This window comes from Amyelois transitella, chromosome 11 (genome assembly GCF_032362555.1).
Source record: "Amyelois transitella isolate CPQ chromosome 11, ilAmyTran1.1, whole genome shotgun sequence".
NCBI lineage: Eukaryota > Metazoa > Arthropoda > Insecta > Lepidoptera > Pyralidae > Amyelois > Amyelois transitella.
This window is the reverse complement of record NC_083514.1, coordinates 5,876,977-5,904,770: the sequence shown is the minus strand read 5'-3', so window position 1 is coordinate 5,904,770 and position 27,794 is coordinate 5,876,977. Positions and strand designations below refer to the sequence as shown.

General features: G+C 35.8%; 3 protein-coding genes across 6 annotated transcripts in view; 1 reads left to right on the top strand and 2 right to left on the bottom strand.

Annotated features, from left to right (window-relative positions):
- Nucleotides 1-67: 67 nt before the first annotated feature.
- Nucleotides 68-8,352, bottom strand: LOC106135132 (ecto-NOX disulfide-thiol exchanger 2). 3 transcript variants are annotated; one of them, XM_013335337.2, is made up of 10 exons: nucleotides 8,169-8,352; nucleotides 7,238-7,399; nucleotides 6,390-7,078; nucleotides 4,942-5,178; nucleotides 4,556-4,739; nucleotides 2,539-2,645; nucleotides 1,976-2,101; nucleotides 1,323-1,466; nucleotides 921-1,064; nucleotides 68-485 (listed from the first exon to the last, which is right to left on the bottom strand). In XM_013335337.2, exons 1-10 carry the CDS (start codon nucleotides 8,173-8,175, stop codon nucleotides 291-293), a joined length of 1,995 nt encoding a protein of 664 aa, XP_013190791.1. In that variant the 5' UTR covers nucleotides 8,176-8,352; the 3' UTR covers nucleotides 68-290. The 3 variants fall into 3 exon arrangements, with proteins under 3 accessions (XP_013190791.1, XP_013190792.1, XP_060802469.1); XM_013335338.2 differs by having other exon boundaries at nucleotides 7,238-7,396; XM_060946486.1 differs by lacking the exon at nucleotides 8,169-8,352 and adding an exon at nucleotides 7,878-8,016.
- A 1,795-nt stretch (nucleotides 8,353-10,147) lies between these two features.
- LOC106135112 (DNA-directed RNA polymerase III subunit RPC8) overlaps nucleotides 10,148-27,794 on the top strand; it is an 85,179-nt gene continuing 67,532 nt past the window's right edge. Inside the window, exons 1-4 of one of the 2 annotated variants that reach the window (XM_060946475.1) lie at nucleotides 10,148-10,413; nucleotides 10,499-10,682; nucleotides 11,288-11,428; nucleotides 11,665-11,885. In XM_060946475.1, the coding sequence (XP_060802458.1) occupies nucleotides 10,303-10,413; nucleotides 10,499-10,682; nucleotides 11,288-11,428; nucleotides 11,665-11,876 (648 nt within the window). In that variant the 5' untranslated portion in view covers nucleotides 10,148-10,302 and the 3' untranslated portion in view covers nucleotides 11,877-11,885. Of the gene's footprint in view, nucleotides 10,414-10,498; nucleotides 10,683-11,287; nucleotides 11,429-11,664; nucleotides 11,894-27,794 lie in introns of those variants that run through there. The other variant, XM_013335312.2, reaches the window with a different exon arrangement.
- On the bottom strand, nucleotides 12,342-25,723 carry LOC106135110 (lysosomal cholesterol signaling protein). The gene is made up of 14 exons (XM_060946461.1): nucleotides 25,259-25,723; nucleotides 24,757-25,046; nucleotides 23,017-23,315; nucleotides 22,444-22,565; nucleotides 22,190-22,355; nucleotides 21,149-21,376; nucleotides 20,740-20,892; nucleotides 20,367-20,535; nucleotides 18,222-18,380; nucleotides 17,143-17,266; nucleotides 16,302-16,491; nucleotides 15,786-15,961; nucleotides 15,411-15,536; nucleotides 12,342-14,739 (listed from the first exon to the last, which is right to left on the bottom strand). The coding sequence occupies exons 1-14, from the start codon at nucleotides 25,348-25,350 to the stop codon at nucleotides 14,547-14,549; spliced, it is 2,487 nt and encodes an 828-aa protein (XP_060802444.1). The 5' UTR covers nucleotides 25,351-25,723; the 3' UTR covers nucleotides 12,342-14,546.

Sequence of the window (27,794 nt, the reverse complement as noted above, 5' to 3'; positions counted from 1 at the left end):
ATTATTAGGAACTCTGACAAAATATCATGTAAAAACTAGAACCTACTTAATAATAAAAAGGCACAAAGGGATTTTGAACTTATTTTCATTTAAAAAACATCCCACAATAAAGGCTTGCGCATATGGTACATATTAAAGCATATAGTACTGACATTTAATTTATTATGATACTAAAGGATGATTATCACAATGATATTAAAAACACGATAGGATAACTACACTGTAACGCACTATTTCATGAAAGTCATCGATATGCTGAGCGGTTTGATTCTGTACTTCTTTCGTCTATGCTAGGATTTCTCTTCCTTCTTGAATGCGCAGAAGAACCAGCGGTTTTCGATATTGACGCCAACACCGGTTGTGGAACGTTCGAAAACGTCTGGATGTTTCTGCATCACGTGGTGTATGGTGGCTTGCGTCACGTGCGGGAATAGAGCTCTTACGTAGGATACTACGTAGTCTAGGCTCGCGCCCTGGGGATGAACCTGAAGTGCAATATTTGAACGTATAGGTAGCAATACTAACAGAACATAGTAGTACGTCGGTTGTCGAATTGGTAATGTGCCCGGCTAAAAGGCGTGATGCAGAAAGGCATAGGTTCAAATCCCACCCCAGCCATGTATCAATAATTATTTTAAAAGTTATGCACATTAGTAGAATACTAACCGATGCTCTTACGGTGAGGAACCGGATGATTGTTAGATTTGACCTGCAAAGGTTGCGGAGGCCAAATGGGTTCCCATTTGGCCTTCGCAACCTTTGTAAAAACCTGACTTGCCTCGTGTAAAAACATGACTTACTCAATCTAGGATCCATGGTCAAAGGCATACCGCGGGCTCATCTCCAGAGAGGTGAGGAGAGAGCAACAATACCTCTTATAACACCCCATTATTTTAGCGTGAGAGGTTAAACATGTTTACCTGTAGGAAAGCCGACATGATCCCGATAAGTTTAGCCTCTCCACAGCCCGCCTCAACGGTTTCCTTCAGCACCACCTTGGAGTCGACATCGTCCGGCAGCGGCGGCGGCGGCGGGGGCTTCACCACCGGCGAAGGCAATGGGGGCTACACGAGAAAATGTATTACAATAAGTTTTGTCGTTGTTTTGTTAAGCGGAAAGAGACCGTTATTGCGTTCAGATAATGGCACAACCGTTGTTATTGCCTGTTAAAAAAACACTAAACGGATTTAGGTAAATAAAACTTTATCTTTGTATCTTTATCCACAATCTGATCAAAAATATGAATTTAGTTTTTCTATGTTTGAACAAAAATTTTATCCAACAAAAAAGTGCAGGTTGACAGGTAAATCAGTATTAATTACATTTTTTTCCACAACTCCTTGCAAAGCTTGACGCGCAATGAACTGTGCTTTGAACTTTTCCATCTCCTTCTTGGCATCTGATTTTATAACGTCCACTTCATTCTTGTAGGCTTCCAGTTGGAATTGAAGACTCTCCTTTTCTCGCTAAAATTAAAACAATCATTTACATAACTAGAGGGCGCCCGCGGCTCAGCCCGTGTTCAATGAATTTCCGTTCCCTCGGGAATTTTGGGAAATCCTCTCTAGTGCACCCATAGACTACATAAAGAACCTACACGCCAAATTCAAGTCTCTAGAATCAGCGGATTAGGCTGTGGGTTGATATGTCAATCAGTCATTTACTTTCTTTATTCTTTTATTCTTTTATATAGTATAGGTAAGATAAAAGTAAAATATCACGTTGTTAAAGGCCTTACGGCATAGCAATAGCCGTTAGTCTTTTAAATAATTAAAGGAAAACTGCAGCTGGATGGCACAATGATGGAATTGATTCAGAAATAGTAACAAGTTCACAGCCCATGTCTTATTTCGCCCTAAATAAATTTTCAAGCATATAAGCGTTACTCTTTATTGACTTTTACAATCTTAAGATTTTCACTTTTATAACTATGGTGATGGTGAGAGTTATGTACAGTTAAATCAATTCAACTTACCATCAACTGCTGTACTTCATCACTGCTTCCCATTTCCTGGTTGCTCTTGTTATTGAACCCATTGTTGAATTCATTGTCTTCGCTAAAGAACTTTTCCAAAAATTCCTCTTTCAGAGAATTAAACTCCTGTAAAATAAAGGAAGTATGACAATCACAGACAGAAATAAAACCTGCCTGTACAAATGAATGATGGATTTGGTCAACACATACTTCCCAGTAAACGAAAACATAGTCCATGATGATTTTTCGTTATTTCCTTAAAAATTGATTTACTATACATTAAAAAAAGGTTTCAGTGTTTATTTTCTACAAACATTCATCTTGAGCTTAAAACTTACCATTTTGTGACGATAGGTACCATACCTCCAAATAAGCCAGAACTAACTTCTGTCAAATGTGCTAAAACTATTGCGGCTTAATTTAAAAATAAACACTTTTCTAAACTTTGTCAAGCTAGGCTGATTTGCTGTAAAAATCAAAATACGTGCGTTCTTTGGATTTTTCTTTTAATCCTTACAATTAAAACATGAGCTTGTTTTCAACTAAAAATGAAAACAAAATACCTGTGTCATTTTCTGCCACGTTTCGATGTTCTTTCTTTGTGGCTTAGTGAAATGATCCCAGACGCGTTGATGGCCTGCCGCTGAGAAAACCTTCGCCACCTGCTCGACTAAGGTTCACAAACAATAATGTTAAGGAGTTTGCATGAGACCGCTTGCTTGACCAGACATACCATCGTACATTCGCGACCGGTCGACTCAGCCCTCAATACGACAGTTACGGAGAACGCAGGAGGTTTCTACCTCTACCTAAGCGCTTGAGGCGATGCCACCCTCGGGAATGTAGCGAACACGCAGGTTTCATCTTAGAGAGGTGTCTCGAGACACATGACTTTAAGAACAAATCCCTTGTTTTGACGAATTACTTTCTCTGCCAATGTCCCGTTATCGATTCTTATCGAAATCAATCGTGAAAACATTTCGTCAAAACATGGAATCAAATTCAATATTTCTGAAGCTGTATTATTTGTACAATATACTTAAGAAACGAAGTTGTCTCCAGAGCACACCAAACCTTGGGTTGTGAAATATTACAGTTTAGAGCGGACCAGAGAGTGACCAAGAGTTTCTATACTTTCTTCTTACTGAAATTTATCAAACAGGGCCAGGGTTACAAGAAATTTGGTGAGTATATTCTTGAGTTTGTTTTTCAATAAATGTTAAGTACCTTTATACTACCTACCTATATATCAGGGATGTAACGGAGGTAGTTTTATCGGAACAGAAGGCGGAGTCGGAGTTTTCAAATTTGCTTTATCGGAGTCGGAATCGGAGTCGGAGGAAGGATCAGAAAGTCTATTCTATTTCTTAATGAGTCGTAAATTAGGCCAGCATCACTAAAAAGTTATTCGCTCGCTACCGAGCCTGGTGGACACGACAAATATTGGCGGGCAATTGATTGAAGCGGCTGGAATTTTGTATTTCCATTTACTTTCTACCACGATAACGGATCATCACTAATATTAATACGTAAAATAGATAAAGTGCACGTAGTGGGTGTCGGGGGCCGGGAGGATTCCCCGCGCGACACGTATGAACCTGTTCATAACAGTCGACACAGGCCGCCGCCACCGCTATGTAATTATGCATTGACCTCCGATTAAAACCTTCGATGTAAAAGTGTCGGAGCCGAAGTCGGAACCGAAGGTGCAATAATTATCGAAAGTTCCGACTTAACGGAACCGGAGTCGAAGCTCCGTAACATCCCTGCTATATATGTATATACCTTTGCACCTTTTATTTATTAATTTTCTGTAATCCAGGCCTTATTGAATACATGTCTACATTTAAGTGTTTCTTTGTTTAAATCATGACAATTTAAAAACTCTGAAAAAGATTTCGATTAAATAAACTATATCAGTTTGATTCTAAAGAAAGATCATTATTTGTTTGATCGTTATTTAGATTTTAAGTTTTAAGAAAAATCCTTATATCACTTAAATGTAGAATCTCTGAGCAATCCACTAACGCATTTGCTTAGTGGAATAGAGATAATAGCAGTGTTCAAATGACCAAGTATTGCATAAAATACACCACCATAATGTAATATTATGTATATGTCACCGAGAAATACCAAAAACCGCAAGTTTATAAATTTCCTAAGAAGTTTATAAACTTTCGTAGAATTCAAAACGAGAGTTAATTCGTAGAGCACATTAGATATTTATATACCTGACACCCGACTGGAAGAAATCCCTCCTAAGTATAATTAGCCATTTATGTATTATAAAAACTTACAAACAAATATACTTAGCTCCGGTCATTTGAACAAGCACTATTGAGATTATTTCAGATATATAACAGTTCTAAACATGTTAAACTGTTAGATTCTGCAGTCAAATAAGATTTATCATTTCTTGGACACATAGTCCATGCAGTTGAATGATTATGACCTGTTCTTGCAGCCTTCTTTGTACAATTCTATTACTTTTGACCAAGACTGAAAATGTTTTAAGACCATTCCTTACCTTATAAAGATAAATAGATTCGTGATTTAGAAATTGTATTTATGATTACTCACGTTGGTCTATAACCCTTTCAATGTGATTTTTAACCCTTTCTCTGCATTCTTGTAATTCGTCTTCGGCCTGCATTTTCTCATTGAACAACCGGCGAATGTGTGAATTTGTTGCTTGTATCATGGAATAAAACTGATTGGCATTTTTCTTAGAACATTCTCCTCGTTCCAGCCAGGAAATCAAAGTCTGCAAAATACAATGATACATAATGGAGTGAAAATTTCGTTTTATAATTTTGTGGTTTGCCTATAATTTATCAAATTTCATTTTTAATTGTTTCATGTAATGTAAATCAAATGTACATATTAACAGTCTTACATTGAACTCTGAGTTGGTATGTAATGGTCATCCAATACAATTTTAAATCAGTAAATTTCAAGATACTCACAGGAATGGTGCTAGCAAAATGCTCTTCGCTTTTAATCTTCTCATTGAGTTGTACTATAGCTGCATTTGAGAATGGTTGAATGCGGACAGGTGACGGGGATCGCCTATAGTTCCCCCCGAGGCCTCCTCCTAAACTGCTTCTCGCCATTTCCTGTTGAGCCAACTGCTGCATCTGAACCTGTTGTTGGCGCATCACCTGGCGCTGCTTACGCTCGTACTCGTTCTGGTCATCTCGACTCTTAAAAATACCAATGAGCTTGCATGAAGAGAGTTATGAAATAAATTATGCAAGTATGCCAGAATGGTAGCAAGTGGAAAGTTGTACTGCCATTCTCTGTTGAGGCGTGATTTTATGTATGTACTAGCTGTGCCCGCGACTTCGTCCGCGTGGAATAGTTATTTTGGGCATCATATTTATTTTTGCAAACATCCTCCTCGGCTTTATCAATTATAGGGTCACGCGGTCACGCGTATTAGAAAGAACGCTGGTTCGCCGTATTAAATGTTTCGCTGCAAATTGCTTATAACGACTATATCTCAAAACCTATTCGTCTGATTTATATACTGTAAATGGCAATTTTAGTCTACATGAAAAGCCGAAAGTAATAAATATATTTATTTGGATAAGGATTAATACTGAATTAAAGAAAATTGGTTTCAAAATAACTTATGTTTATAATGAAAAAAAAATCTTAAAAAATGAACATAAAAGTGGTTATTGTAAGTAAACCTTAAGAGATAGATATATGCTCTCGCGGACTTTTTTGTGGCAAAAAGTGAGTACTTCACATCTTTAGTACATTGTTTTACTATATCTTTGTTGGTTTGCGCAGCGTTCGCGTGGAAAGCTCGCAGATGGCCGACCCATTCAACTTTCACCTGCATTGTTGACGTTTCCCGTAGGAAATCCGGGATAAAATGTAGCCTATAGCCTTCCTCGATAAAAAGACTATCTAACAGTGAAAGAATTATTCAAATCGGTTCAGTAGTTTCTGAGATTAGCGCGTTTAAACAAACAAACAAACAAACAAACAAACAAACAAAACAAACTCTTGAGCTTTATAATATTAGTATAGATGTATCAAAATACCCTAAACCAACGCTTGGAAGACTGATGAATTGGATGCAGAGATGGTGGAAAGTAGAAAGGTGTGGTGTGATATAAGTTTTTGATACCCAATCACTAACTGAATATGTATTTTATATTCTTCAGATATATTTAGAAAAAATAAGAAAAGAATCATTTGTCATCATGACATGCCCATAAATGGAAGTAAGGACTCTTTAGCTCAGAGAAAATAATTTTACTATTGGGCTACAATAGTTGACAGCATTGTTTAACTATTGCCGTGTATAATCCATTCAAATTAATTTAGCTATAAAGAAAGAATAAAATACATAAATAACAATAAAGCAAACTAAAAAGCTTTGAAGTTAAAAATAACAAACCAATGCATAATCAACATGAAGCCATCCTGTGGTTGCTTTAGTGTCCTCTTCTTCCTCCTTGTCATCCTTACTAATCAGTTTGAGGCGATACCCAGACAATTGCATGGCAGCATCCACTGAACTTTCTCTATCAAATCTTATGTGACAAAAATCTTTTTTTGACAATCTTAATGTATGAATTCTTCCGTAAGGTTCAAATATATCTCTAACAGTACTCTCCCTAATCTTTTCAGGTAATCCGCCAACAAATATTGTGCGGCAACCAGGAGGCCTAGCACGCCTTGGTGGCGGTGCAGACCCAACAGCAGGGGGTGTGAGCTTGCAATGCTTCAAAATAATCTCCTTTTTCTCCTGCATAGGTGTCATATCACCACCCATATTAGGATACATATTTATCATAGATGGATCCATCATCATTCCCCCCATCATACCCATGTCAATAGGAGTTGGCCCAGGCGGTAAAGGAGGTGCTGGTATAGGCGCCGCAATAGAACCCATTTCCATTGGAGTCTGTTGCATCATATCCATACCTGACCCCATGTTCGCTCCCATACTAGGCGCCATACCTGTGGACATACCTGTCCCCATGGAACTAGGCATCATTTCCATTCCAGTAGTTGGCATTATGCCTCCTCCCATCATATTTCCCATCATCATGTTTGGATACATTCCGCCCATCATCATATTTCCTACAACAAATAAATGTATTTAAAAAAGCTAAGTATAAGGTTCGACAAAAAACCTCCACTGAAATAATGCTGGCACAAAGAAGCATCAAAATTTTAAGCTTCATTAAAGACACAATATGGATAATTAATAAAAAAAATAAAAAAATAGATAAGTATTACCTTGTTGGTACATGTTTTGCATCATCATGGGGTTAATGACGTTTGCGTTAGCCATGTTATTATCTACAGACTGTTTGTTGCCATCGTGATTTTTACTGTCTCTGCGACGCCCAACTGTGTCCACTCTTGTTGGGGAGCGTGACCTATCTCTTCTATTACCTACTTTCAAGAAAATGGAATATTCATTAATTTCTTTGGTTAAATATTGTATTAAGTCAAGCAATGTATTACTTCTCATTTATGTACAGTATCAGTGTACTCAATAATGTGCAAAATAATTGTGACAGTACATAGCATATGTGGAAACTATTAGCCACAAGAATATAAAGAATTATGTACCTAATTACTAACTTAGCTTATACAATTTTTTAAGAATGCAAGTCATATCGTTTGTTGTACTTATAGAGTGCGCCCACAGATCTGTCCACATAAAATTAAAAATCTCAATTCCATTCCAATGGGAATTTGGGATGGAACCTTCCTTAGGTTGAATGGTTCGAGCTATGCATTGTATGTCAGTCAGTCAGTTAGTCTGTAAAGGAAGAGTTTTGTGGAAAAAAAGAAATTGCATGAATAAGGTAACAGGTATTTCACAATAAGGGATACAAGTAGGGGAGTAAAATATTGACTAAATATTTACATTGAAGAATGCCTATCCAAATCAGTATTAGTATTGCAATGCAGTATTGTAAGTTGTGTGGAAATATTAGGCCGAACTGGAAGAAATTAGTAAAATTTAGACATATTTTGTGGATTAAGGTCATCTTCTTCTTAACTATTTACTCTGTTATTTTTTTTATTTGTTGTCATTGTCACACATCATAAATTTAATCGAAACGAATAAAATGATAATACAAAGTAACAAACCACAGTCTGTTAGTTAAATGCTTTGGTTAGGTGCAAACTAAATAGTTATAAAGACAAAACTAACCCATCATTATAAACTTGATAGTTTATAAATGTAGTTCTTTAAATATTTTCGAATGTCTTGGAGCTTTTTACACAAATAATCTAGGTATAGTTATCTATTCACTTCACGTAATATAAAACAGAATAATAGATAATAAAAAACAAAACAATGTAGTGTATTGGCAGGTTTTGGGAGTGAGCGTTATATATATTTATCATAGATCGTTTACACAACGTTGTGTTTACTCGAAAACAAACGTTATTTCCGACTGACATGCAGTCAACATTTGCGGAGATTAAAAAACTTAAACGACAACGAAAGGAACGAACAAACACCTCTCTCGCTGCCTCGTCGAGCGTTTGTTGAAAAGATACGGCAATTAAGTTAGGGTTAAGTATGAAGGATACTTCATTTAATATTCATACATACATATTATAAAGACTTTATCCCTTATGGGGTAGACGGCCAAGCCAAGAGTCTTTAAAAAAATACTGAACGGTCACGTCTAAAAGAAGAAACCGAAGTACATTATCCCTCAGTCACCTTTTACGACATCTATGGGAAAGAGATAGAGTGGTATTTTAAAGTACCAGAAACCACACGGCATTTTATTTTCGTTATCGAATAATCTCAATAATAAATTCAATATAACTCCATTTTCTTACAACGAGTAACTTTAAATACGTAGTTACAACCGAAAAGGAATTTGTTGTGAAATACCAAAAAAAAAAACCTAATTTTATTATGGACGTTGGTTGTCAGATTTTGGTTGTTGATGAATTGTGGTCAGCACTTTCTATGCATGGGGTGAGCAGTCTCTTAATACGAGCACTGAAATCCTTATATGAGGATTCGAGTGCTTGTGTCAGGATAAACGGAGCGCACACTGAGTGGTTTAAGATTGAGAAAGGCGTTAGGCAAGGATGTGTTGCGTCACCGTGGCTGTTCAACCTATTTATGGATAGCTGTTTGACAGATTTGAAAGAGTCTAAAAGTGGATTAAGGATGAATGAGTTACTCGTCAAATGTCTGCTCTATGCCGACGATCAGGTTATACTGGCGTCATCAGCGGAGGAGTTACAGGAGATGGTAAACTGTATGCATGAAGCTTTAAAAGAGAAAGGAATGAAAGTGAACGTAAGTAAAACTAAAACACTGGTTTTTGAAATGGAGAAAGAAATGACAGCATGTAATATTTGGATTGGAGGAGAAAAAGTGGAGCAAGTGAAAGAGTTTGTATATCTAGGATCAAAGTTTACATCAGATGGCAAGTATGATAGTGATATTGAAAGGAGAGTGAACGCGGGGAACATGGTGAATGGAGCTTTGCATGCCTTTATGAGCAGTCAGAAACTATCCAAAAAGGCTCGACTGGCTGTGCACAGGGGCGTGTTGGTCCCGACATTAATGTATGGGAGTGAAAGTTGGGTATGGCAAAAGAAGCATGAAAGCAGAATAAATGCAGTGGAAATGAGAGCGTTAAGGAGTATGATGGGTGTGAAATTGAGTGACAGGATAAGGAACAGCGTGATAAGGGAATGTTGTGATTTGAAAGAAGATGTAGTTACAGGAATAGAAAAGGGTATGTTAAGATGGTTCGGTCATGTGGAGAGGATGAATGAAAGCAGGTTGACTAAGCAGATATACAAGGAGAGTGTGGAGGGAAAGGTCGGAGTGGGAAGACCTAGACGAACGTATCTTGATCAAATTAAGGACGTCCTGGTAAAGGGTCAGGTCAAAAGTACCCGAAACCGCCGAGCTTGTATGAAGAGAGTTATGAATGTGGACGAAGCGAAAGAAGTATGCAGAGATCGTGGCAAGTGGAAAGAGGTAGTCTCTGCCTACCCCTCCGGGAAAGAGGCGTGATTTTATGTATGTATGTATGTATGTACGTTGGTTGTCAAATACCTACCTACATCGTTTTGAAAACAGACGATATGGACCCCAACCCACAACCAAAGTTGCCTTTGCCAGTACAATGAGATGACATGACAGTGACATATGTCAAACATTAAATATTCTCGGCCTTTTGGCTAAGAATGCTAAATTGCTAAGATCAAAGTGTAGTGTAACTATTAACAACATGTTTACGTTGTTATCTGCAAATTTTCTGTTTTTCTTTCTACACTCTTTATGTACATAGTTCTAATCAATAATGTTTGTTCTAGCCGAGATGAAAGATGTTATTCGTGTTACTCCGGACCATTTTCACCAAAGTTTGACGGAATCAATAACCACATTGCTGAATACGAAACTAGCAAACAAAGTAAACAAAAATTGTTTACATTTTCAAAAGGTACCTAAATTACCCAAAAATATTTTTTTTCATTAACAGTCGTCTTTGTTTTCAGGTAGTACTAAATGTTGGCTTATGCATAGCTTTATTCGATATCACGCATATCGGCCATTCGTACATATACCCAGGCGATGGTTCATCACACACTGAAGTCCAATTTAGGTATATTGTTTTTAGACCTGTGGTTGAAGAAATTCTCATAGGCAAAATAAGAAGTTGCAGTAGAGAAGGGGTACATGGTAATGATTGTATTTAAGAAATTTATTATCACTCCATATTATAAAGTCCCCCTAATTTCTCTGTCAGATGTTGGAAAGAGGATTTTCTGATGAATGGTTTATATCTCATTATTCTTCTGAATGTATGCCTGTATGGCTGGTTAGGCTAAAAGGGCAAGTCTAAAAATCAATCATTAGGCCTGGCCTGTTTTATAGCAGTGAGGCATGGCCAGTGTTACAGTGGCACAAGCAAAAACTGCATATTACAGAAATGAACATGCTGAGCTGGATTTGTGGAGTTTCTCAGAAGGACTTGAGGAACCTGCATATCTGAGGCAGCCTTCATGTCATGATTTGAGAGACAATGGACTGGCAACTGAATACACTGAAAACCAGACCAAGTGGAAAAGTCTGAACACAGACTGGTCCTTGAAACACTTCCATGGAGGGTGCAACAGGCAGCATGCTAAGATGAAACAGAATTAAATATCTATAACCATGTCAAAAACACAACCAAATAACCTGCAAACTTATTTTTTCTACATCAAATTATCAGTTCAAATATTTGTTTTTATTTTCAACCATTTTTACAATTCACTAGCTTACCATATTTTTTTAATTTACAGTTACATTAGGATTTTTCGATGATATACTCATACCAATAAATGCATTGCAACATCCATCCAGATTTGATGAAAATGATCAAGCTTGGGTTTGGGAGTACCCTAAGGAAGATGGAGATAAACATGATTTGTTTATGGACTCAGGTTAATTAGTAAAAAATATTTATATCTAAAGCATAATATTGTAGAAACAGAAGCCATTTGAAAATTGCTTATGAGACTGTCATTAATATATTCTTAATTATTTATAATTAAGGGATTCTGTTGTTGAATAACATCTATTTTGACTTTTATTTTTCTTTTGAAGATAATGTAAGGATTAAGATTACCTATATTGAATATGTTTTGAAATGGTAGTTATTCTTTCAATATACTTTCAGGTGAATCAATTAGGTTTAGGGTGACAAGTGAAGCATTTGAGGAAAGTTTACCAACTGGACCTCCTGGCACAGAGCGAGCAGTACAAACAGTAGCCCCATATAGACTGGTTGGTGGAATTAATGAACCCGGCCTAGGCTTGTTAACCTGGTGGGAAGCACCTGAGCAAGACGATGGAGATGAAAATGATATGGAACGAGAAAATGATGAATAAATATTTTTTAAAATGTTTTTACTGTGTTTTGTTGTGGGACTTTCTTATGGGCGAATGATTTTGATAATGTGCGTTAGCCATTCTCGTGGTAAGGTTTATTATAGTTAACAAATAATATTGTTTTCAAGGAAAAAAAAGATGGTTTGCTGTGCAACATATATTTTTTTTTACATTTTCTTTTGCTCAAACAAAATATACACCCATTATATTTAGGATATAATAATTTATGATTCATATTATAAATGACAGAATATATTTTATAGCAAACCTCTATATGATCATTATAACATTATAATTCAAAACTTACATTCTAACTAAAAATATAACAGCCAAAATCACAATAAGTTACATAAATGAAACTTTATGAAGCATGAAGAAATATTGCACAAAACCAATTAGATCATGGTAACTAAATTTAATCCCACAATATGTGTAATTTGTCTCATATATAAAACTATTATTATCTATTTTAACACCACTGAAGCAGTTCTCATTATTTTGACATTGGTCTTACTGGTACCTATGGTATGAGATCATTAATTAGAAATATACCTACAGCTCTTGATTAGTTTATGACTTAAAGCAAACTCTGTTAAATTTGGTGTTCGTACTGTCAACTGTAACTGTTAAGCTACATTGCCTTTTTAAATAGAGCTTTAAATGACCATCGTTGAAACATGAGTAAAATCAGCACAGAATTCACTTTTAATGTTAAACTGAAAACAAAGAAAATACCTTTTTCATACCTATTTCAAAACTTGCGTCTTCTGTTACAGTTTTTACTTATTAATATACATACATATGTATTTAACGCGTAGGTACATGTTATACAATTGGACAAAGTTTTACTATCTGAGTAAGGATATTTAAGTACCAAGTACCTAACATTGAAAAAAAAAGTATCTTACATATCTACATAACAAAATGCATCACATGCAACTTATAATAAAATGACTCCAGTATGAAAATGTAAGACATTCAGCACCAAAAGCTTTGTATCAATAAAACAAGCACCAAAGAATTTTGATTATACCTTACTCAATTACATATATATAAATATATGTGTATTCATATGTTTATAATGTAACATTAATCTTCCTGTATATAGGAATAGTAATTAACAAAACTACTTATTTCAAATTCTAATAATTCGATGACTCAATCCAGACTATGTTAGGTTTTATTACTAACAAATATAATAAAATTCAGCCAAGGATAGTGAAGTAGGCGCTTTCAATTTATTCGTTTCTTGTCGGACCGCTGCCGCACACTTAACGTGCCGCTGGTTATATATTATTAGCGTTTTTATCCTAGTGATTTGACATCAGTCTAGCCATGAACTTTGATGAAGAAACATTACTGTTAGCGCTCTTGTTGAAAATCATCAAAGATAAGAAAAAACGACTCCCCCGTAAAAGAGCAGCACCGATGTCGTCCTGTTGTTGAGCGTTCGCGGTACCGGTGCCGCACTGTAGCCGCACTGACCGTTTTGTTGAAAAAAGAGGATCGATCGTCCGTGCGCTGTACGTCTAACGCATCGCTTTGGCACCGTAGCGGTCTGACACGAAACGCATAAGTCGAAAGCGCCCGTAGTGAACCCCATGCGTTGGCCCAGTGACAGCGAATAATTTATCATAGCGGCGGTGAAACACGCGCGTATCAAACAGGGTTTACATGATCATAATTATGTTAATAAACAGAAAAACCACAGAAAATTAAAACTGAAAATTAACTAGGTGTAGATCAGTACAAATTATACATTAAAAAAATATTTTTAATGGAATTTGTATGAATCACAATGATAAGTATCAAAATAAACATGACTTCATTACTTATCACAATGTAACATTGGTGTACAATTTAATACCTGCATTTTTAAGAATAATTTAATAAAGATATATAATTTAAAGTCATGGATAGCTATGACTTGCTTATACCAAATTCATTACCATACTCCATATCAGTCTATTCATGCCACATTAATCAATTTACGGAAAGAATGTTATGAACTTTGCTTATTTACTACAAGATTGAATAAACCGAGAATTGTATCATATTTTTTAAATACTTTTTCTAAGTACCATGTGGTAGGGATATTAGGTAAATATAGAAATACCTAGTTTTGATAAAACCTATTAAAACTCTTATACAATATGTTGATCCAATTTTATATATTTATATGTTTGCTATAACGATTACAAGATAGTTCGTATCGCAACACAAGCGACAAAAATTATTTTTATGACTTATCAATATGACATTTAACAGCTTTACACTTATCAACAATAATATTTGTGAATTCAACTTAGACTAGTCAGTTTAATATTAATCTACGGGTCCGTTAATAGAAAGCGCGTATCATTGGTCAAAATATTAATATCAAAAAGGATTGTACAGTGTGACTTAAAAGAGTCTTAATCATTTTTATTAATTACGTTTCTTAGGGTTCTTATTAACAAAAAAAAACCCTAAGATAGTTTTAAAAACTTTGTCAAATAGCCTATTTTTGAGGCTCTATATCTAGTAAAGAAGTTGAGTACCGGGCTGCTGAAATGATATTGATCAGGATGGACCTCATGACCTTAGCCCAAACATCTAACCCAAATCGGATAACACAGATAAGAAATATATAATTACCCTTTTAACTCACACTTTTACAAAATAGCATGTTCAGTTGAAGGTGTACAACAGCGGGGAGTTAGTGAAGTGGTGGGCGTTGTTCACGTGCGCTATGAGACGTCCGTCCAGCAAATGGCGGCCATACGTTACGGCTTCCGCCTCGTCCTTGGCCAGCCCGCAGCTGATCAGCCAACGGACGAGGCACGAGCCGCGGAATACGCCACGGTATGTGCGCATACGCCACCTAACACATGTTTAATGTTGATATAAATTTACTATTAGGTATACTTATCACATCTTTCCGAAAAAACCGAATAATATTTAAAATGCTTGACCATGATCCAATATGAAATTTATATATCTCTTTCCCTTGGATGTCGTAAAAAACTACTAAGGGATAGGCTTATAAACTTGGGATTCTTCATTTAGGCGATGGGCTAGCAACTTGTCACTATCTGAATGTCAATTCTATCATTAAGGCAAACAGCTGAACGTGGCCAAGTATTTCAAGACTGCTGGCTCTGTCTACCCCACAAGGATAGACGTGATTATACGAATGAATGAATTTGATATCTATTTGCCATTTTCTAAATCAGCATTAAGTTTAACTGTTAGGTACAGCTTTAAGGCTTATATTTAAAACTAGCTGTGGTCGCGACTCTGTTCGCGTGGAATAGTTATATTGGGCATCATTGAAGGATGAATAATTTTCCCCGTTTTTTTTTTCAATTTCCATTATTTCTTCGCTCCTAATAGTTGCAGCGTGATGTTATATAGCCTAAAGCTTTCCTCGATAAATGGTCTATTTAACACAAAAATAATTTTTCAATTCGAACCAGTAGTTCCTGAGATAAGCGCGTTCAAACAAAAAAAAACTCTTCAGCTTTATAATATTAGTATAGATAAATAACTTACCTTGTATCCTTAGCAATAGCCTCCCTGCAGCGTTCTAAGTGATGAGTTATGAACTGATCGCACACATGTTTAGTTTCAAAACTAAGGTCATCTACCGAAGGTAGGATTACGGTATCAGCTCCATGCCTGTGTAGCACAAAATCAAGCTAAATAATTCCCTTATTAAAATAATTTACTAGCAAACTACTAAGTATGTAAAGAAAAAAATTATGGCTACTTTAATAATACAATGAAGTCTGTTAAAAAATGTCTTTCCCATAGTCAAGTTCACTGTCGGCATATTCATTGTAAGAATGCACAATAATCCTGAGTGATAGAAATGACTGCTTTTGAAATAAAATGATATATTAAAAAAAATGTATTTGCGGTTCTTACCATTTTTTCTTGATGAATCTGATTGTAGGTATCAAAATTTCTTCTGGGTCCAGCCCAAACAGGATGAATAGTACAAGACCTTGGCCGTAGTTAGCAACGATATCCAAAAATTCAATCTCTATAAACACGCCGCTTTCGTCTTTCAACATCATCCGCCATGTCGTATATGTAATTCCCTGTAAAAGAAAAAAATACTGAACAAAATTCGTTAACGATATTTCTCTATCTTATTTACAAAGTATCTTCAACAGACTTAAGGATTGGTCAGTGAATTGTTTTAAGTGGGGTTTTCGCAACAGTAAGGTGAGCAACTCCGCGTTTTTAAAACAACGGGGACTCGAAACTTCGAGATACACATACGCTATTTCGTGTACCCAATTACTATAACCTAAATACATAGGTACATCATACACATATCATGACTTTACTGAAGAACTATACTATATGACGAACAAATTTGTTCTGGGCATTTTTTAGATAGGTAGTATCTCTATATGTAGCACGATCAAAACTCACGATGAACATGCTAAGACTGTTCACGATAAGCAGCACGGTATGCTTGAGAAGTTGCCCGCCTCGGCCCCGACTCTGTTCGGGCGGCAGGAGCCCCAGCTGGCTGGCCGCTCGTTCTAATTCGTTGAGATATGCACAAGCTTCGCTGGAAGATTTGCAGCGTTGTTGCTGCGACGCGGGGCAAGCGCAATCCCTGGAAATAGTTAAATAGGAACATAACAAACACAAGTCACACAAGTAATTCAGTAACTTAATACATTTATTTATTTTTAAGAAAATAAATGAAGTCTCTTCCTACTCTTCCGGGTGCCGGGAAAGATGAGTGATATTTAGGACGGAATAATGACCCCGCAGAATAGCGCAACCAACCGCCGGCTTAAACTCAATAAAATAACGAACTTATTACAAATACGTTAAACTTAAAATCCAAAAACTTTCTTCTGCTATCACGTTCGCAACAGCGAACAGAGGGGTTAGTGCGAGTTTTACTCGGTCAAACACGTCAAGCAAGTAAACGCGAATTTGTATGGAGTCGCATTAGTGCCATTGCGTTATTACTAGGTGGCGCTGATTAAATCACATACAAATTCGCGTTTACTTTATCGACGCGTTTGATCGAGTAAAACTCGCACAAACCCCTTACTTCATTTGTTTTAAACGGCGCGCTCTAAAGAGTTCACCGCTCTTATATTTTCGCGCCAAACAAAACTTTTACTTTTGCGAAGAGTACATTTATGCAACTTAAAAAAGTGGTTATACTGTACGAGTATGACGTATTGTGGTGAATTTATTGGACTAAAAAAGAGAAAAAATTAACGAGTTATAAATAAAATAGAAAACTTACTTGTTTGCTATATCCTCAATATCGTGAGAGGCTATCAAGCCATTCTCGCAGTTGGGATCGTCGGAACAACAGGCGTTCGCGTTTTTACTGGGCGATGGTGTGGCCGTTATGGTCCCATAGCACCCTGAATTATTAAAATAAAAATATATATTATTATAGCAGCGAAATAATCTAAAATATAGTGTAACGCTCGCGGTTATTATTATCGTCCATGTGCGCAGTGACAATTCTATATTACTGATTAAAAAAGAAATAACTTCCGGTTCGTAATCGTTTTTTGTTTATAACAAATAACTACAAGTAAAGTTATGCAATTGCAAGTGATTTATTTCTTTTATAACTATATACTTTCTCTTGTACCGAACTGTGTAAATTTCTGTGTTATAAAGATATTAAAAACAAAACAACTATAAGACCTATTTTGATGATATTAAGCACATTGCCAGAAACCTTTGGTAACGACCTACCCGCAAATATAATAACATGGTTGTAATTTACCTGGATCTCCTTAAATTGTACATGAAAATAAGAAAAGAATTAATCAATCAATAGGTACCTATATTCATTCATACAAACAGAATTATGATAAAATACAGTTCATATTTTTTTAAATACATTTTTGTTCATATTTTAGAGTAATATGACGATACTAGCTGTGGCCGCGACTTCGTCCGCGTGGAATAGTTATGTTGGGCATCTCAATGATGAATAATTTTCCCCGTTTTTTCACATTTTCCATTATTACTTCGGTCCTAATAGCTGCAGTTTCATCAAACTTTAGGCTATTTATCATCATAAATAGCCTAAAGTCTTCCTCGATAAATGGTCTATTCAATACTAAAATAATTTTTCAATTCGAACCAGTAGTTCCTGAGATTAGCGCGTTAAAACAAACAAACTCTTCAGCTTTATAATATAAGTATAGGTAAGAGCAAATACTTTATTTAAATAAGCATATAAAGTGTAATAATAAGAAAACAAGTATACCTACAAACAAAAACAAAACGTTTATAATAAAGTATGAAACCCTTTTTTTTTTTAATTTGACGGATTGTTATCAAAACAATTTTTATATTTACCGTTGGAAAGGGACTGCGTGTGTGATATAGGTTCAACGTTATCCACCAGACTCGTGGACTCGTCCGGCGGACTCGAACCCGACACCTCGGCAGACAAAGATGCGAACTGCGCACTGCGCCGGCGGAATCGCACGTACACAATCAAACAACCCACGGAAACTGAAAAATATATCAATGTTTACTTGCTAGAAGTTTCGAAGTTTTGTACATAAGTTTCAATACAAAACGATGCTCTTACGGTGAAGGCAAACATCGTGAGGAAACCTGCACATTCAGGCAATTGGGTGTGTAACCATAATCCTATATGGGCTAGCTTCCCCTGAAAAGGCCTAGGTTCCCCTCGCTTCGTGTAAAAACCTGACTCACTCAAGCCAGGATCCATGGACAAGGACTTACCCCGGGCTCGTCTCCATAGGGATGCAACCAAGACTAAAGCCAAGAGGAAGAAGAGTTTACTTGCTAGAAGCTTGTGTTTCACTGTTTGAAAAGAACTAACAATGACATAATATCATACATAAAAAGATTTTTGTTTGGAACAAATAATCTCAAAAGAAAGGAACCTATTTTAATGAAATTTTACAATGGCATAGACAAGACCTGCAGTTGTAACATATGCCACTCTTATTTGTGATAATTCCCATGAAAGTGTATTTCGTACACAAAGTAATTAGAATTATAAGTACATAGGCGATAGACATGTGTTCAATTGTGTGTTAGCTAGATTTTAAGTTTATTGATACCAAATAAGGACCTTATGGACTACACTAACCCATTATGAACCGAGGAAATGTTGTATAATTCAAACTTAAGCTTGTAACGGGTGTTTTTTACAGGTATAGAACTTTAAGTTGACAGCACTGTTTAAACTGGCGGCAATTTTGTAAGCTATCAAGTGATTTGTGTTTTGTTCGGTTTGGCATTTTTACATGAATAGACTGGACTCCTGAACAACGCTTCCAAATTGTGCAAATTTATTATGAAAATAATGGTTCTGATCGATATACGTATCGCGCACTACGTCCATTTTACGGACAACATAATCGTCCATCAGAGCAATTATTTCGACAAACTATGGACCGTTTTCGCGCCACCTTTTCTCTAATTGATAATACGCATCCACAGAGACGTTGTACAGTACGTACAGCAGATGCCATTGCTGCTGTAGAGCGTAGCGTAGACCCGAATAGGTATATCCGCCATCGTGCACAGGAGTTGGAATTGTGTCCATTCAATTTATGGAAGATTTTGCGTAAAGATCTTGGTTTGTGTGCTTCCCAATCAACTCGTGCAAGAATTTAAGGCACGCGATCACCTAGCAAGGCGTACATTCGGTGAATGTGCTCAAATTTCCACAAGAGAATTTTGTTTACCGATGAAGCTCATTTTTGGTTGAAAGGCTATGTCAATAAGCACACAACACACGCTCCAAATATGGCAGATATTTGGAGCGAAGGTAATCCTCAGGTGTATGTTGAGACACCGTTACATAGAAAAAACTGACTGTTTGGTGTGCTTTATGGGCTGGTGCAATCATTGGTCTGTACTTCTTTAAAAACGATGTTGGCCAAAACGTTACAGTCAATGGTGACCGCTATAGAGCCCTGATTACAGACTTTTTTGTTTCTCAGTTAAACAACAATTATGTGCAGGAGCTGTGGTTTCAACAAGACGGCGCAACATGTCATACAGCTCGTGCCACAATTGATTTACTGGAGGAAACGTTTGGTAATCGCATAATTTCAAAATCTGGTCCCATAAATTGGCCTCCAAGATCGTGTGATTTAAAGCCGCTCGAATATTTTCTGTGGGGATATGTGAAGTCTCTAGTCTACGCCGATAAACAGCCACAAATGTTAGAAAAAGTGATTGAAAATTTGATCTTCAGATTCGATTACGTCCAAGTCAGCCGAGGCGGTCATATGCCAGAAATCATATTTAAATTATAATGCCAAAAGATTATCTTTTGAATAAAGTCAATTATCTGTCGATTTTAAAAAATCACCTTAAATTATTCCATTTCAAAGTTCTATATCTCTAAAAAAAACAAACCCACTAAACCCACTGAAAAAAGTATGAAGTAACCTATGAGGCTGGTAAAGTCACACAAGTGATAAAAGTCATATTAAAAAAAAAATATATACCAACCTGTCAAACAGAACACCAGAAGACACAGGCGTATCGCGTCAGAGGCCTTGCTGTCCAGGTCTGGGCTGTGTTTTGTGGCCAATAATATCGCAACCATTACGCCTGGGGCGCCCCATGCCACGAAACCCAAGACAGGCCATATGGTCACCACGAAACATGGCCCTCGAGTCTGCAAGACATAAATATTCATACATATAATAACGTCTTTATACCTTATATATATGTAACCCATAGTCTTGAAGAATTCAGGATAATTGAAAAGTAAACAACATAAATAAAAATGCACAGATATTGTCACTTCGAAAGATGTATCCTCTACCTACCTCTCCGGAAAAAACATTTGATTATGTGTATGTATGTTAGACATATTCACCTCTAACATGAGCAACCCAACTGAAAGCATAGAAGTCCATAGCAGGCACGAATACATGCTGAATATCCTGAGCGACTCCTGTATGGTAGTTTCCCAGGAGGGTGTGTAGCTGGTTAATGGACCACCCCATATCACACTGACTGCCAATAGAATCTGTAAAAACATAATTTTATAATTTCACAAAAAAATAGTGAACTGAATTATTTTCTAAATATTAAATGAATGCAAAAAGGAACAATGAAAGTAGAAAGCAGACTACAGCCCAGGCTCCGAAGAATGTGGAAGGTACAACTGGATGAGAATGAGAAAGAATAAAAAATACATCAAATTTATTAAAACAGGCTTGTAAATATTTGAATGGTGCTCAAGAATATTAATATCTTTGATTAAATTAATATGGTGTACTTACCTGAGATACAAGGAGGCAAAGAGTCAATCTGTGAGGCATACGCTTATACTTTTTGGTAACTGTGAAGACTGTCAAAACCCACAAAGTGGCTATCAAAACCACGATTGACATATCAAAACCGAATCTCTTGAGCTGATCTGCATAGTCCTTATTTATTGATATTACTTGAGCAGAGAGGAACATCAGGGGTCCAGATAAGAAAGTACAGATGACCATTGAAGACGCCATCTAAAAAATATGGGTTAAAAATTCATAAATATAAAAATATTTTGTTTTCCTATTAATTTCAGCACATACATTAACAAATACAACAAGTTATGCCTGGTAGCTGTAAAATTTTGCAACATGCGTTATTTATTGTGAGTACCTATATTATTATGTGGATGAAGCGAAGGAAGTATGCAGAGTTCGTGGCAAGTGGATAGATGTAGTATCTGCCTACACCTCCGGGAAAAAGGCGTGATTTTAGGTATGTATGCATATTATGTAAATTTTTTTTGCGGTATGCCAAAATATAGACAAAAATAACATGAAATTATTCAATGTTAATAGCATAAAATTATCATTTCAACTTATTAAATAACAATCTTTACTAATATTATAAAGCAAAAGAGTTTGTTTGTTTGAACGCGCAAATTTCAGAAACTACTGGTTCGAATTAAAAATTATTTTTTTGTTGAATAGACCATTCATCGAGGAAGACTTTTGGCTATTTAACATCACGCTGCAACTATAAGGAACGAAGAAGTAATGGAAAATGTGAAAACAAAAACGGCGGAAATTATTCATCCTTGATAGCGGTTTATCTTCTGAAACAATCTTCGTGAAATTTTACGTTAATTAAGAGTCTGGAGAAGTACATAGGGACTTTTCATCCCGGTGAAAACTAAATTTCCTATAGCATTTTCGACCTGCGAACCTGTATTATTTTGTAGATGGCGCTAAATTCGCGCGTGTAGGTAGCGCTTAATTCGTGCGGGCTAAGCTGCTGGTAAAAGCTAGCTTTCATTAAAAAAAAAACTTAAAAAGCTAACTGTGTACCAAGTCCATTTCCAGTTGATAGAGGTTGGAAAACACAAAAACAGCAGGTGCTGTAGGTATTGTTCCGTACAAAAATGCGTATGTTGACAAAGATACTGTCTCAGATTCATTGGCTCCTGCATTCATGACACTTACACACTCCCTCATGACTACTGGTAAAATTATCCTGAAACAGAAAATTATTTTGCTTTTTTACAGGCCATAATACAATAATAAAAGAGGAAGGCCTAAATTAAGAAGGTCAAAATACTTACAATTTCACCATAATCAAAATACATGGCAAGACCAACGCTGGACCTCTGAGACGATGGATTTGACCCACCATTCGTAAGCCAAGTAGAAAGAGAGCAGAAGCAGAGAAAGATTGTCCAAATACCTGCATAGAGAAAGATTTTGTTTTTAGGGTCTTGTACCGAAAAGGTAAAATCGGGCCCTATTTCTTAGCCTCCGCTGTCCATCAGACTGTCCCAGGCTGTATGATAAACAGTAACAGCTAAGAAGTTGAAATTAGTACTTAATAAATATGTATTTCTGTTGCCACTATACGGATTTGCGCTAGATGGCGTTGTTATAAAAACCCAAGAAATTGCATGGCATTTCTTCATATTATGTTATGCAATTTTTTGGTCAATTTCAATAAACAGTTAGAAACGTCAATATAAAAATAAATATTTAAGTAACAAACATAGAGGTGGACTTGCGCACGAAGGGTGCGTGTCAAGTCAAGCGTGGCAAGTCCACCTCTCACTTAGCCAGTTTTTTTTAGAGTGTTGTGGAATATTTGTGATAATAAATGATTAAGCCAATAACAACCTGGAGTAACATACCTGGAGTAGGCCTTCAATGTATATAGAAAGCTGGTGCTTAAACACAATATCCCCTATAATTCCCAATACAGTCATGACCAAAACTGGATTGAAAGCAATTCCTTTAATTATTTGTTTGAATAATAACTTGCAAACTTCTGCCTTTCTGGTTGAATCTGTGACAGTCTGAGTATTCTCTCTCTGTTTATTTATTTCCATCAAAACAAAAGCTATAGGGTTCAGTATTGCTAGTGATATTGGAGCCATCAAATATAGGTATTGGGCATATTCTGGATGAGACTCCTTATAAATTGCATTGACTGAAACAATAAATATACTTTAACAACATTCCATGCATGATTAAATATTCCCCTGCTGTTATGTAGATATATCTAGCTGTATGTAGATATATCTGTCAGCCAATCAATCTGTTTCCTCTTACAGAAATATATTTTTTTTTTGCGCCTGTGTTTCCGGCACCAATACAAAAAAGAATAGGACCACTCCATCTCTTTCCCACGGATGTCGTAAAAGGCGACTAAGGGGTAGGCTTATAAACTTGGGATTCTTCTTTTAGGCGATGAGCTAGCAACCTGTCACTATTTGAATCTCAATCCTATCTTAAAGCCAAATAGCTGAATGTGGCCTATCAGTCTTTACGAGACTGTAGGCTCTGTCTACCCTGCAAGGGATATAGACGTGATTATATGTATGTATGTATATATTTTTTTATTTATTTGATCTCTATTGTTACATTTACAAATTTTTATATACAATAGGCAAGCAAATCCCACAGATTAAGTTTGGCACTTTATTATAGGAAAATAACTCAACAATACTATATTTTATAATAAATACTTAAATATGAAAACATCCACGGCCCAGGCCAATCAGAAAATGTTTTTTTGCATCATAACCTGTCTGAGGATGGAATCCCACAGATTTAGTAAAAAGTGACTAATGGAAAGGCTGATACATTATGAAACTGAAACCTCATTGGAATCTCAATTCCATCTTAAGCCAAACAGCTGATTGTGGCCTCTTAAAAACTCTTGGTTGTCCACCCCATCTATACTAATATTATAAAGCTGAAGAGTTTGTTTGTTTGAATGCATTAATCTCAGGAACTACTGGTTTGAATTGAAAAATTATTTTTGCATTGAATAGACCATTTATTGATGAAGGCTTTAGCCTATATAACATCACACTGCAACTATAAGGAGCATAGAAATAATGGAATACATATGTAAAAAAAACAAGGAAACTTATACATCGTTGAGGGCTTCAATTATGCCAGAAAATAACTATTCCGCGCAGACAAAGTTGACGGCACAGCTAGTAAGTGTTTATGTGTTAGTACTCTTGTATGTGTTTGTGTTAGTACTCTTTCCATGTGGTTCCTGGCACCAATACCAAAAAAAGAATAGGACCACTCCATCTCTTTCCCATAGATGTCGTAAAAAGCGACTAAGAGGTAGGCTATTTTAGGCGATGGGCTAGCAACCTGTCACTATTTGAATCTCACTTCTATCATTAAGCCAAATAGCTGAATGTAGCTATTCAGTCTTTTCAAGACTGTTGGCTCTGTTTACCCCGCAAGAGAAATAGACGTGATCATATGTATGTATGTACTCTTGTGTGAAAATCAAGCTAAAATGTTCATAATGTGAATGTGCTTTTGTCGACGGACAAACCAAGGTCTGCAAAGTTTTTAAGTCCATAATTAGATGTACATATGTATGAGTAAAAATAAAAACTCACTTATTGGGTATCCAAGAGCAAAGTCATTGCTTTGTGTGCAAAATATTGCAAAGATTCCAGCACGCCCCAAGTTGATTGGTTTTGATACAAATATAGTTACAATGATAACAGCAAAAAATATAAGTGCTTTAGCAAAAAGGATAGCTAGAAGAAATGTCCAATTAACAGTAGTGAAGTCAAGACGTGCCAGTGATAAGAAAATTAGGGAGGGCAAAGCAAATGTGCCAACAAAAGTAGCAATCCCTTTCGACTCTGTTGATGAGACAATATTTAGACGGCCAGCGATGTATCTGAAAAACAATGTCATGATTTAATTTCTAAGATTACTATTTGTAATACAAGTGTTAATAGGGCACAAAAATATGAAATAAACCAAAAGAAACAAAACCTTCTACATATCAAATTGCTTTTACATCTATATATGTTTTGTAATTAATGATTTAAAAGAACCAAGTTGTACTCCACAGAAACAATAGTGCATATAAATAGGAATTATACATACCCACACAATATTATTGTAAAACATTGGAAAAGTGCAGGATATAAATTATCAGATGCTGCATCTCCAAGTTCCATAACATTTGATAATTCCATGATTAATATCACCAAAATTTAATGACAAAACTTGTACAGGCTATTAACTCCTCAGATTTACACATAAATTTGGTAGGTAGGTAATGGATGATTTAAATTTTGGTAAGTTGGTATGCATTTTTATGTAGGCAAGAACTTTTTAAATTAAACTCATAATTAGAAAACAAGTAGAACAATAGAATCCTAGGGAGGAATTCTTAATTTTCATTAATTAATATAATTTTAATCAGTAAAACGTAGTTTTTATTCACAGATATTAATAGTTTTTATTGGATATAAAATAAACTGTAATTAACTAAAAATATCAAAATCGTTGAAAATACCGAAGTAAAATACAGATGCAATGCTTGCCGAGGAGAAGGGAGAGAAATTTAAATCTGGGCGTTATGTCGTTTGCACAACGTTGTGTCGACTCGACAACACAAACGTTAAAGCCGTGTTTGACAAAGATCTCTTTCTACAACATCGCAAGAGTCGTTTGCGATTGTGGAGACGTAGAAACATTAACAATGACAACGAAAGGAACAAGTAAATATCTCTTTCGCAGCCGCTCGTTGAGCGTATGTTTAAAAGAGAGACATTAATATAGCGATTTAAACATTGGCATTGTGGATGACTTTGGAGGTGAATATTAGTAGTCTTATTGTATTCTTATAAGATAAATTTCTCAAAAATTAAATTATTTAAAAAGGAATTAAGCAAAAATTCTTTATTATCAGGTAGGTAAAGACCGATTAATAACGGTACCAAAGCGTTGTTGCCTATCCGAGCCGCGCGCGCGCCTTTTGCGTTCCTTATAATTAACGTTAAACAGTCTCGACAATACCTCTCACCGTTAATTTTACTGATTACGTTATTTAAGTATAACGGTAAATGACGCAAAGATATCGTTACCACCATTAGGCTTCTGAATTTATAACGATTACCCTGTTTGACCTTATTAACGATACCAATTTTTTAAAGTCAAGCCCTAGAGAAAATGCATTCAATATTGATTCAATATGAAGTAATGTATTTTTGACAACTTTAGCAAAAAGAAAAAGACATTGATTGATGTCAATCATTTTATTAATCAATTGCTGAGCTGAGATCAATTCACTACATAGTATAAAGCAAAGTTGCTTCCCGCATCCGTATGCATGTCTGTATGTATGTTCATATCTTTAAAACTACACAACGGATTTTGACGTGGTTTTTTTAATAGATATAGTGATTCAGGAGGAAGGTTTATATATATGTTTATTGAGCATGTTATGATGCTCAATAGAATATAATAGAATCTTAGAGAACCACTGATAATTGTAAGATTTCTAATATGAAGTCGTAAATAACACATTTTAATTGTGAACTGAGAGAGTGTGGAGGGAAAGGTCGGGGTGGGAAGACCTAGACGAACATATCTTGATCAAATTAAGGACGTCCTGGTAAAGGGTCAGGTCAAAAGTACCCTAAACCGCCGAGCTTGCATGAAGAGAGTTATGAATGTGGATGAAGCAAAGGAAGTATGCAGGGATCGTGGCAAGTGGAAAGAGGTAGTCTCTGCCTACCCCTCCGGGAAAGAGGCGTGATTTTATGTATGTATATGTAATTGTGAACTAAAATAAATAAGTAATAATATACTACCACCTTAATAGGATAAAATTCTAGATGACATTGTTATAGAAACCCAAGAAATTTGAAAGAAAGAAAGAAAAATCTTTATTTGGCGCAAGAGGTAAAATTACAATGTTTATAAACATAGAAATAAAAAATTACATGATACTAATTTGAAATAAAAAATTTCATGGCGTTTAGCATTTCTTCATGTTTTTAAATAATTTTTTGGTCGGTCGGTGAATATATAAAAATAAATATATAAGTAACAAACATGATGATGGTACGGAACCCTTCGTGTGCGAGTTCTACTTGAAATTGGCCAGTTTTTAATATATAAAGGCCTCTACTCACTTTTGCGACTGCGACATGTCTCTGCGATCTGCGACTTCCTCACAGGCGCGTAAACATACATAACTTAGGAGTAATCTTCTTATATATAAAATTCTCGTGTCACAATGTTCGTTCCTGTACTCCTCCGAAACAGCTTGACCGCGTCTCATGAAATTTTGTGAACATATTGAGTAGGTCTAAGAATTGGCCAACATCTATTTTTCATACCCCTTAGTGATAAAGGTTGTCCCCTATTCTTTTAACTAGAAATTACTTAAATATTATTTATATGGCAAATATGGCAAAACAACGTTTGCCGGGACAGCTAGATCTTAATAAAATTTGATTCGTGAAATAAAATGTATGAATCAGAATTAGACATTGATGCCAAGGTAATTTTTGATTAATTAATCTTTATTAATTTCGTTTCATAAAAACTAAAACATTGAGGAAATAATCGCATCAATAATCAAATTCTGCCCGAGATTTAATAAAGGCTTTGCCTTGTAGCCATCCAG

Excerpts from the sequence above, each read along its gene's own strand:
- LOC106135110 (XM_060946461.1), bottom strand. The coding sequence starts at position 25,350 with ATGGAATTATCAAATGTTATGGAACTTGGAGATGCAGCATCTGATAAT. Across the intron at positions 22,356-22,443 it reads ATTTTGATTATGGTGAAATT|GATAATTTTACCAGTAGTCA; the intron begins GTAAGTATTTTG and ends TTTCTGTTTCAG. Across the intron at positions 15,962-16,301 it reads ACAGTCTTAGCATGTTCATC|GGAATTACATATACGACATG; the intron begins GTGAGTTTTGAT and ends TTTCTTTTACAG.
- LOC106135132 (XM_060946486.1), bottom strand. The coding sequence starts at position 8,001 with ATGACCTTAATCCACAAAATATGTCTAAATTTTACTAATTTCTTCCAG. Across the intron at positions 7,400-7,877 it reads TTGGATAGGCATTCTTCAAT|TAGGTAATAGAAGAGATAGG; the intron begins GTAAATATTTAG and ends TTTTCTTGAAAG. Across the intron at positions 7,079-7,237 it reads GCAAAACATGTACCAACAAG|GAAATATGATGATGGGCGGA; the intron begins GTAATACTTATC and ends TATTTGTTGTAG.